The 12,305-nt window shown below is 38.2% G+C and overlaps 1 protein-coding gene across 1 annotated transcript in view; it reads right to left on the minus strand.

Moving 5' to 3' along the window:
* LOC126260061 (ribokinase-like) overlaps window positions 1-12,305 on the minus strand; it is a 65,661-nt gene that overhangs the window by 3,405 nt on the left and 49,951 nt on the right. The window contains exon 6 of the mRNA XM_049957252.1: window positions 455-673. Coding sequence (XP_049813209.1) covers window positions 455-673 — 219 coding nt within the window. The remainder of the gene's footprint in view (window positions 1-454; window positions 674-12,305) is intronic.

Genomic DNA, 12,305 nt, shown 5'->3' on the forward strand with positions numbered 1-12,305 from the left:
TGGTTTCACCATCTTTCAACACGTTTCCATAGATGCTCATGACAGCAGCTTGCAAACAACTGACCAGCTTTGAAATTTTTACAATATCTGTCCGTAGATGCTGAGCCGCAACAATCCATCCTTGGTCTAACTTGCTTATGTCAATGGATTTCCCATGACCCTGTATCTTCGTTATAATGATTCCCCATTCATTTCTGCTCAGCTCATGTACTTTCCTTATCATGTCACATGCCTGCAACACCAACAGGTGGCAACCTATCTCGCGATGAGCTGTACAACCAACATGCCTTTACATTTTAAATGCCCCCTTACTCTGTCACTTTGATTTCCTCAATTTAAGAGAAGAAAACAAAAATAAATTGAATAAATGACCACCTCATGTTTAAAAACAGGTGCAGTGATATATAACAAAACCAAATACTTGAAAAAATAGGAAGTAGTTGATAGAACTTACTGTTGAATCGACAACTGGTGCAGCACCAAAAGTACTCTTATGCTGTGGAACTGGTATATGGATTGCATCCTTTCCTCCAGCTTCTGCAACTACTGCTCCAAATTCACCCAGTGTCAGGACGATGGAACATCGACCAGATTTGGACCTCTTTTGCAGATCTTTTGCTACCAGAATTGCTTCACTGACGGATGATGCAGAATGGCCTGATATTGTTTCAGCCTACAGTTAACACAACGAATTTGCAATTAGGTGCTGATATGATATGCTTGTAAAAGTGTTTCATTAGTGGTAGAATAATTCTCAGAGTAGTAGTGTATAGTAGAGAAATATGAAAATAAAAAGTGTACCACTAAAACAAATATAGCAGTACAATCAAAACTTAATTTTTCGTAGAGAATGTTACAGAAATTGAGCTTCTTATGGTAACTAAACAATAACTGCGTTACTGCAGATGACATTTCCAAATATTCACCTGGACTATAAGTTTGATATTTGGTTCAACAAAGATCACAATAAATATGTGCAATACACAAAAGAAATGTACCATCAAGACTTTTTTGATTACAGTGAAACCCTTATTTAGCATTTTTGTGTGGGCCAGACTTAAAAAAAGCAAAATTGAGGAAAATGGGTGAATTGAGGAAAATGGGTGAATTGAGAAAATGTGAACCCCCCCCCCCCAAAAAAAGGAGCAAAAACACATGTAATTGACATATATGATTAAAAATTGCAGTCCTCTCCAATACTCTGTATAAAATCTGACTAAGTGAAGGAAATTAACTGTACAATACAATGTTTATACAATAATTTGTGGTAATGAATTCCATCAGTTCTTTCAAAATCACATATGTGTAACAGCAAGTAAGCTACGACTACAAATTATACATTCAAAACATGCGTTTTTGAGAGATCATCCTTTGTGCTCAGCCAGAATAAACCAAAAAATTGGCGAACATATTGAACTAAAACACAAGCATCACAGCAGCTATGTGGTTAAAACACAAGCATAAATAGGGACATCTGCTTAATGATATACTCTGTCACCACTGCTGTTACTGTTTAATGCTTTTCTTATGAGCTACACTTCATATGCTCACTGCTGTTAAAATGTTATTTTATGCTTGATGAGACAAAGCAAGATGTGAAAAAATGAGTTTACTTCCACAATTGACGTCACAAGCTTATTAGAATTGGCTCAGTGCATTTCTGTATACTATGTAAAACGTAAATTTGAAAGAAAGCTCAGGTGCTACAGTTTCGCTTCATGCCCTTTCTCACTGCTGCCAGTCTTTACAATCCACAGTATGTGGTGCAAAGTATATACATGAGTAGGGCATGTAGTTGTTGCAACTGTATCAAGTCCAATTTGAACACAAAAGTCTTTAAAATGTGCTATTGCAAAACCCTTGTTTTATTTCCATGTGATGTGTCATGGCACATCATCTGCATGAAAAGTACTTTTTCAGCACTTCTCAAAATGCTTTCACCCCTACCTGCATTCCTGTCACTGCAGGGCCACTCCCTCTCTCCACATGGCTAGTAGGTGAGCCATTTTACATATGTTAGTGTGGTGTGGTGGCTGCAATGGATATTGGGTGAAGTCACCAGCCAATAAGAGTTCACTAGCCAGAAATGGGCAATGTTTCCTCGATTATGACAAAGCATATTCTTTGAGTCTGTGTTTGAATTTAAAAGGTTGCACCGAACATGGATTACATCAGTATTACCTCTTTCACAAATATTCCCTTAACTCCGCCACCACCCGTGGTGCAAACCATCTGTCTTTTGTGCCACTTATAACTCTTTCAGTAAAACCAGTGTCAACAGGAAGAAAACGGGATGAAGTCAAGCAAGACGTCGCGTAAGAACTTAGAATTGAGTAAACCTTACTAGGAGGGGGTGGGGGAACAGGGAATTTGTAGCATTAATCTTACAGGTTTTTCAAAGGGGCTATGAATTTATGGTGCAGAATTGTGAAAAACGTAAAATGGGGAATGTAAAAATCGAAGTTCACAGTAATGATTATAAAAAATAATGCCGTACCTGTGTTATGATACTAAGAAAAACATTAATTTTTGTAATTAGTGCTACTCCATTTTCCATTATCAATAAAATATGAGTGCGGCTCATGTGAGAACATTAAAAGTGTGACAAATTCAAATGAGGACAAGAATTTTTATATTTATCAACAAGCTTTTCCAAACACCAAGGGCAAAGAGCCATGAGGGAACACAATACTACCACATTTATCACAATATAGCAATGAACAACCATCCTTACCACAACAGGCACATCCTGTGTCAGCAGCTAAACACATGGGATAACTTGCAGACTGTCAACAATGATCACACTTGAGGTGGCAAAGACCCGAACATAGAATCTACCCCAATATTCACACAAACATCATTAAAGTTATGCTGATGTTTGAGAAAGTCGTTAAAAAATCTTACTCATCCTGTTGAATTCTGTTAACTCATAATTTATTTTTTTAGGTGATTGAAATATATTGGTATCATAGACTTTCATGCATGACAACTGTCTCGTCACATTTAGTGCACATACATTTTTTGCATCAAGATAAGCATAGGATAGACAAACTGCACAACAGTAGCATATTTTATCATAACCAAATCATTGGTACGTGACCCAAAGGACACTCCATCTTTTAGGTTGTGCAGTAATCAGGATTATCAAATACCAATGTGCCAAAGGTGTACCATGAGTATCGTAACTCTTAGGAAAATCTGCAATGGTGAAGGCAACTGCTGTGGTTAAGGCATATTAATGACAGTGATTGCCACTGACTACTGATTGTAACAATGGACAAATTTGTCATAATGTGGCAAAACATTCATTACTTTTGTGCTGGATGGTGATAAAAATCAGAGAGTAACTTTATCAAGAACCACCTCCTTGCATGGGGTACAGACACCAATACTCCACAGCACATCACATGACATTAGGACAGGTACAGGAACATTGTCGTTGGACATTCAAAGCAAGGGAAAAGATCTCCTGGACTGATGAGTTGCAATACACACAGACAACAGGATGTGAGTACTTTGAAACTCTCATAAGACGATGAACATCACTTTGCCAACAGTGCACTTTTCTGGCAGTTGTTAGAGAACAGTTCCATAACTATTTTTTAAAGCACAGACAACTACTGCTTAACCCTTTTGTTGCTGTGGATGTCCATACATGTCCTGCATTGCCGTTACCCAGGTGCTGTGGACATGGGTTTTCCTAGAGTGCATCCTGAGCCGCTGACCTCACTGCTGCAACAAATTGCTTCCTTATCTAGGGGGAATAAAAAAGTTTCAAGTATTTATCATGCAACTATGCACCTCATTGCCTCCTATCATTTGCAAAACACCTCGTTTTGGTATCTTAAATAATTTATGAGATGTGATGATGGTAATATCAACATGATTTGCGATGCATGAGGACATGAATGGGTGTGTTACGTGTGACCAACTGTCACATATAAAGCCCAATGACTAGAGAATGAAATGAGGTATTGTTCTGCTCTCAATTTTGAATAAAATTTTGATATCTTATGTGCATTTCACAAACTGCAGTGTATGATCTAAAACCAACTACACAAAACATTTACGCAATGCTTTTTTACCTCTGCAAAATCTGTAAAATTTTGTGCAATATTTTACTTAATTTGATGCAGCAAAGTTAAGAATGACAGGTAACAAAAAGAAATTCAGTTCTTTATTGAGCGAAGATATCAGACTAGAAGATTTGCAAAAACCAAATTTTTTCAGTTGATATTTTTAAAAAATGCACCAGCATTTGGTGAGCCATACAGCCACAGCAAAAGCTGCCCTCAGCACGGAATGCAAACATAACATCTGCAATAGTGAAAGGGTTAATAATGCTCAAATTCACCAATTGTGGTGATGAAGTCATGCTATTTCATTTTCATCAAATCAATCTTTGAAATGATCTTCTCCATCACCTTTCATGGAAAATTTTATTGGCAATTCCATAGCTGATGAAGCATTTGTCTGTAAATAGACATTTTACAGTTATGTTGCCAAAACTAGAAGCAATAATGAAAGACAGATAAATAAAGAAATAAAATAAAAACCCTGTAGTCATGGACCGTCTATTTCCAGAACAATATGGGGCCATTTTTATTTTAGCAGATACAATATTGTACTCAGAACAATGCCTCCATGACAAAATGGGTATGATTATTTAAAATGATTTCGAATCACACTACCTTTCTTTCCGGTGTGGCCGCAGGAGCCAATGAACATACATCCCCCCTTCTCATTACAGAACCTCCATCACGCTTTATTAGTTTTCCTTTGCGTGATACTCTACACATGTAAACATCTCATGTGGCGGTAATAGTATAAAAGTAGACTTACCAGACAGCTAATATGCTGCTGTTAGAGAGAGTGAGAGAGAGAGAGAGAGAGACAATAACACACAAAACAAAAATAAAAGAGAAACCACTGAAATCTAAAATACTTTGACTTTTGGTAGTGACATGTTCATTACGAATTATTGGAGTAGTCAGTTTCTGTCACTATTTCATTGACACTTTGTTTGCTTTAAGAATATCAAGTTTACTCACTTTTGCATCAGTTGTCATCCCCTTACAGACAATAGTCTTACAAGCACAAGAATCAGCCAGACAAAAATTTTGCAAGAAAAAATGTTGGTTTGGTATTTATCTTCTCCACAACTAGATTTATGTGAAAGATATAACATTTGTGATTGATTACAGTGATGTCTTGATGTTTGTGCACTCAAACAGTGTATCACCTTTTTACCTCTTAATAAACACGACACTGCACTGGTAATGCTGGTGGTCACTCTCTAACATTTGTACTAAGTACTGTTTGTAACAATTTTTCTGCTAAGAACCTCACTGTGTACTACTATATCATCTCCAACCAGCTTCAACAAGATACTAAGATGATGTACTAAATTATTTATATGTACTGGTGATAGCTGCACATACAGCACCACTGATGATTGCCAATGACACAATTATACCATATTTATCCGATTATTTCCAAAATTCATCATTAAAAAAATATGGGGTCATCTTATATTTGCAGATTAAACTACTGTTGCTGAGGTCAACATTTTCACATTGTTTAACAGGTTAATATAGGGTCATCTTATATTTACAAATGATGCTTTAGCTACTTGCTAGCGAAAGGGATTTATGAGATACTATGAACCAGCCACTACAACACTCTAATACCCTGCTTAAAAACTGGCAATTTTGTGAAACACAGGAGGAAATAACATTAAACTCTATCACCTTACAAACTTTTCTTGTATTTGGATAGGTTTGCAATAAAAGTTGTTATAAATACATACTGGGTGATCAAGAAGTCAGTATAAATTTGAAAACTTAATAAACCATGGAATAATGTAGATAGAGCGGTAAAAATTGACACACGTTTGGAATGACATGGGATTTTATTAGAAAAAAAGTTCACAAAATGTACGACAGATGGCGCTGGACAGCAAAACGTCAGTGACTGCGCATGGCAATCGTGTATAAAAGGAGCTGTAATGAGAGAGAGAATCAGATGCGCCAGCAGTCGCATAATGTTGATGGTACCTGAAACGGCGCTTTTAGTGAAGCTGTATTATCAGAATGGGGAATGTGCTAGTTCAGCGTTACGATCCTATCGCCATAGGAAGGGGATTCAAATCGGTAAAGGTCCGTTGACAAATGCAGCTGTAGCGAGAATGATTTCGAAGTTCGAAGCCATGGGTTGTTTAGACAATAGACCCCGTTGTGACCTACCGAGCACAAGGTGTAATGCTGCTGAGACATTTCAGGAAGAAATGGAGACTGTAGCGGGTTCATCTATGCATGGGGAAGTCAGTGCTCGTGTAGTCGCACGTCGCACCGGCATTCCATACACTACTGTTTGGTTGGCACTGAGGCGTACCCCCCGATGCTATCCGTACAAAATCCATTGGCATCATGAACTGTTACCTGGTGATTTAGTGAAGCGGAGGGCATTTGCGTTGTGGGCACTTCAAAAGATGGCGGAAGATGACGATTGGTTGAGTAACGTGTTGTGGACCGACGAAGCTAATTTCACGCTCCAAGGGTCTGTCAACCCCCACAACTGCAGAATTTGGGCTACCGAAAATCCTAGAACTGTCGTGGAAACTCCATTGCACAACTAGAAAGTCGCGTTGTGGGTTGGATTTACCACAGCTACTGTTATCGGGCCTTTTTTCTTCGAGGAAACGCGTGATTCTTGTTTTGTAACTGCTACCGTGACGGGTGAGAGGTACGTCGATACGTTACAGAATTGCATCATCCCCAGCCTGGCTGATAAACACCTGCTGGAACATACAATGTTTATGCAGGATGGCGCTCTACCCCATATTGCTAGACACGTGAAATATCTCTTGCGCATGTCGTTTGGTGATGATCGTGTGCTCAGCCGCCACTTTCGTCATGCTTGGCCTCCCAGGTCCCCAGACCTCAGTCCGTGTGATTATTGGCTTTGGGGTTACCTGAAGTCGCAAGTGTATCGTGATCAACCGACATCTCTAGGAATGCTGAAAGACAACATCTAATGCCAGTGCCTCACCATAACTCCGGACATGCTTTACAGTGCTGTTGACAACATTATTCCTCGACTATAGGTATTGTTGAGGAATGATGGTGGACATATCGATAATTTCCTGTAAAGAACATCATATTTGCTTTGTCTTACTTTGTTATGCTAATTATTGTTATTCTGATCAGATGAAGTGCTATCTGTCGTACATTTGTGAACTTTTGTATTTTTTTGGTTCTAATAACACCCCATGTCATTCCAAGCATGTGTGTCAATTTGTACCTCTCTATCTACATTATTCCGTGATTTATTCAGTTTTCAAATTTATACTAACTTTTTGATCACCCAGTATATTTATGCTGCTTTTACCATATTTTACAGACCAAGACACATCTTAATTTTTAATCAATTTTAATAACATTTTTACAACTTTTATTAGTAAACTGCAAATCGTCATCTGAACTTTCTTCTTCTTGCTCTTCATTGTCATCACTGTCCTCTTCATATACAAGAGAGTCTTCACTGCTCTCAGAAGCATTACTTATGCCACACTTCTTGAAAGATTTAACAATAATGTCTTCTCTCACTCTATACCACGACTGTTTTGTCCACTGACACGTTTGTTTGATAGTGGATCATTTTAAAGCTTCCTTTGGCATGGATTCATGTTGGGATTCATCCATCAACCATTTGTTCCATTCCTTTCTCATACACACTTTAAAAGTTTATTTAGCGAGAAATCAAAAGGTTACCATTGTGAAGTAAGTCCTTCCAGAATAATATCAAGCTTTGTATTCCCCGTCTCAATTTCTCTTTCACAGAATTTTTCAAATAACTACTAAACTTATCTAACACATGAAGAGAATTCTCGTTCAATAAAGCACCTTTCCTGCTCTCCCATACTCTGTTAATCTGTAATTTCAGACCAGCTTCTTCCATCCAAACCTTGTCATGTACATAAACACCACCTGGTGGTATTTTAGGCGGTTTTGGTATTGTTTTGCATTTGAAAATGGATTAAGTTTAGTACTGTCAGCACAACAGGAAAGGACAACAGTGTGGTGCAATTTTTTTCCTGTCCACGTGTGTTTACAGTTACAATTTTAGCATCTTTCTGCTACTCAGTACTTCAAATGTCAGAGTAGCTTCGTCCATATTCACTATTTGGCTTAGTTCCACACTGATTTTCTTTCAATGTTGAATAATAAAGCAATGGAAAGATAATATTTTCTCTTCGTACCCTTGTGACAATTCCTGAGATATTTTGGTTTTGGTTCACATGCTAAGTCCATGATGCTTTATAAACCCATAGCACCAACCAACTTCATCTTTAAAGTCTGCTAAGTTCCACTGTAGCACTAGCTTGCGAGCGTGTATTTGAACCATTTTCATACTAACTCCAATGCCATTTTGATGGTGTCCTTGAATTCATTTCAATACATCATATTCTAATTTTCGTCATTTTGCACTCAGTCCTCTATATGCACATATAGTCTTCTTCCTTTTTTACAATTCCGCAAATTGCAAATGTTTTTTTCTGGAGGGCCAAAATGCTGCTCAGCTTCTGTTTCCATGTTGCTCTGCATAAGCTTTTACTTTCAATTTCTAGCCAGCATCATATGAATACTTTTTTTCCATTACAACACTAGCTACTAACAAAAATACTGTACTGTTATCCATAACACAAATCAATTTCAATTCAAGGTCACTGGCACCATAGACTGCAATGATGCATCATAGGCTAGACAGTGTTCTGGGTTTGTGATGGCGGGCGTGAGGGAGACAGTGTTAGCAAGCTTTTGAATCCCCGCAACTCATGTTCGTCTCATGCCAATCGAATCCAGTGTTGCCAGACAGAGATGGGTATAGAGTATAGATATACACTGAAGCACCAAGGAACTGGTATATGCATGTGCATTCAAGTACAGAGATATGTCAACAGGCAGAACAGGGCGCTGTAGTCAGAAATACCTATATAAGACAACAAGTGGCTGGCATAGTTGTTAAATTGGTTACTCCTGCTACAATGGCAGGTTATCAAAATTTAAGCGAGTTTGAATGTGATGTTATAGTCAGCGCATGAGTGATGGGACACAGGTAGCGACGAAATGGGGATTTTCCCGTACGACCATTTCACGAGCACATCATGAATATCAGGAATCCGGTAAAACATCAAATCTCCGACATCGCTGTGGCCGGAAAAAGAACCTGCAAGAACAGGACCAATGATTACTGAAGAGAATCGTTTATCATGACAGAAAAGCAACCCTTCTGCAAATTGCAGCACATTTCAATGCTGGGCCATCAACACGTGTCAGTGTGCAAACCATTCAATGAAATATCCTCGATATGGGCTTTCAGAGCCGAAGGCCCACTTGTGTACCCTCAATGACTGCATGACACAAAGCTTTACACCTCGCCTGGGCCCATCATCACCGACATTGGACTGTTGATAGCTCGAAACATGTTGCCTGGTCGAATGAGTCTCATTTCATATTGTATCGAACGGCTGTACATGCTGGTGGAGGCTCTGTAATGGTGTAGGGTGTGTGCAGGTGGAGTGATACGGGACCCTTGATACATCTAGATGTGACTGACAGGTGACGCATACATAAGCATCGTGTCTGACCACCTTCATCCAGTCATGTCCATTGTGCATTGCGACAGACTTGGGCACTTCCAGCAGGACAATGGGACGGCCCATACATCCAGAATTGCTGCAGAGTGGCTCCAGGAACACTCTTCAACGTTTAAACACTTCCGCTGGCCACCAAACTCCCCAGATGTGAACATTACAGATTATATACGGGATACCATGCAGTGTGCTGTTCTGAAGAGATCTCCACCCCCACATACTACTACAGATTTATGAGCAACTCTGCAGGATTCATAGTTTCAATTTCCTCCAGCACGACTTCAGATATTAGTCGAGTCCATGCCATGTCGTGTTGCTGCACTTCTGTGTGCTTGCGGGGGGCATTACATGATATTAGGCAGGTATACCAGTTTCTTTGGCTCTTCAGTGTAGACATATAGTGTAAGACAGACCTGAATTTTGGAAGCAGTTTTTCAAAGAAAAAGTGTATCTTATAGTCCGTAAAATATGGTAAGTAAAGGTAACATTCAAAGGCAAGAATCTTGTCCTTAAAAAACCATTTTTGACACTGCACTGAAGTAAAAATTTTATTTGGTTATGAGCAACTAATAATTTACCAAGTGGGTTCCAAATGAGAAATTCAGATGCTGTACATGTATTAGAATTCTGGAAAAAATTGTTATCAGTTTTAGAACAAGATGATGACACTCAAATGGAACGAGAAGAAAAATTAGTCCAGAATGAAAAGTCTAACAAATTAAAGAAAGCATATTAAACTAACTGCAAATGTTCTCGCAAGAATGAATTAAACCAGAATGACCCATTGTGGAGACAGACGTCACCAGATCGCGGGATGAGCGAATGTTCGAGAATTGAACTGAACAGTGATACTGATCTTTTCTTCATGTATTAGTTGCTGTTGTTACATATGACCTGCACCCTACAAGATATTGCATCCATGTTTCACTGCTGCTGAAACACAGCATTACAGAAAGTTTGAGGGGGGGGGACAGTGATCCAGCTTGGCTAATAACTGCGACGAGTGCAGAGAGAGGAGTATGAGCAGGCATAAATTTCATCGTGCACCCAACCATGTGAATGTACACTGTGTACTTTAGCTTTTTATGAACATCTAACATGTTTTAACTGCAGTCTGCCCAAATCCATTTGCACTTGGAATCCAACTGACTTTAAAATTGCACCAACTTTCAACAATAGCGTACATTTTCGCAGGAGATGGTAAAAGTCTAGATGGGGACCAATGGTGTACTTAATGTGTTCTGTGGTGCAATGTTGTTGAGATCCCATAAAAAAGCTTGAAATTTTGATTAGTCAGAATATGTTAAAATAAATTTTCTCAAGGGGTCTCTTTAAAAAGCTGAGTTGTCATATATTCAGGGTCATCTTAATTTCCTTCAAAGGGGAAAAGAAAGTAAATTAAGAGTTTAGTGTGCAGTTGACTATGAAGTCATTAGAATTGGAGCACAAGCTTGGATTTGGGAAATAAACAGACTGTGCCCTGTTCAAAAGAACCATACCAGCATTTGCCATCATTTGCAGAAACCGCAGAAAATTTAAATCTGCATGATCAGATGGCGATATGAACACCAGTGCTGCAGCCTATATGTGTCTCCTCACTCAACTACGTGCCATGGGATCTGTAATCTCTGTTTCTCATTTACTACTGTCCATTTTACTGTACAAAGATCATACTTTAACATGGAATCATGAATTATTTAGAAACTGCATTCACAACAAAGCATGTGAATATTATGGATCCATGCACATATACAGTCTTCCAGTCTCTAATTATTTCTGATTTTTCTCAAGTTAGTTTTGCTGAGTGTTCAATTACATGCTTATTCCTTCTGCTTCTTCCTTAACAGTACCTCCGCATTGTTTTCTCCATTCAGCAGTCACAACAATGAGTCAATCACCCACCTTCACACTTATGAACTAACTTTTTAAATTTGTTTTCTTGAGGGCCTGCAGTGTGATATATGCCTTGTGGAGACATTATAGGTAGAGAAATCCAAATTTCTGCTATGTATTCAGTGCTTTATTGGTTTGCGGTAGACCTATTTTGGCCACAGTGCCATTTTCTAGCTGTCTGTGAATAAGACACAATTTTGTTAACTTTGTTTCTATTGTTATGAATAATTATTGACAATATTAAGCGATTACACAATAGTACTTACACCTAGCTGTTCTTGATGTCCATGAAGTGTCAATTGGTGCTGTCTCTGTCTAATGATTTGGTTGTTATATCTCATAGGTTATGTGATTATATGATGGTAGCAGCTGTACTGCAATACCTCAACTGTTAAAGTTGTTGCAGATGAGACTTTTTTGTTGGCTACAGCCTTTTTGTTCTGTTTACAAGTTTTTGTAAGTTGACAACTTTATTCGACAGAAAATCAACAATATTATGTGGTTACAGTTTTGTTTTAATTTATTAATCTACGAGTGATTTGATCCTTGCTGTTAATTTTATCTTCACGTGTAAAACGTCGTTGGCTGTGTTTGTTTATCCGTTACCTATATTTTAGATGTCAATAAAATTGTCAAAGTGTTTGTGTTTAAGATCTATTTGTTCATTTAATAAGTCCTGTGAGTAGTTATATAAGTGCATGTAAATTTATATTTCTTTCAAGATATTCATGGTTCTGCCCTTCTGTATTATGTGTAA

This window comes from Schistocerca nitens, chromosome 5, assembly GCF_023898315.1.
Source record: "Schistocerca nitens isolate TAMUIC-IGC-003100 chromosome 5, iqSchNite1.1, whole genome shotgun sequence".
Classification (NCBI taxonomy): domain Eukaryota; kingdom Metazoa; phylum Arthropoda; class Insecta; order Orthoptera; family Acrididae; genus Schistocerca; species Schistocerca nitens.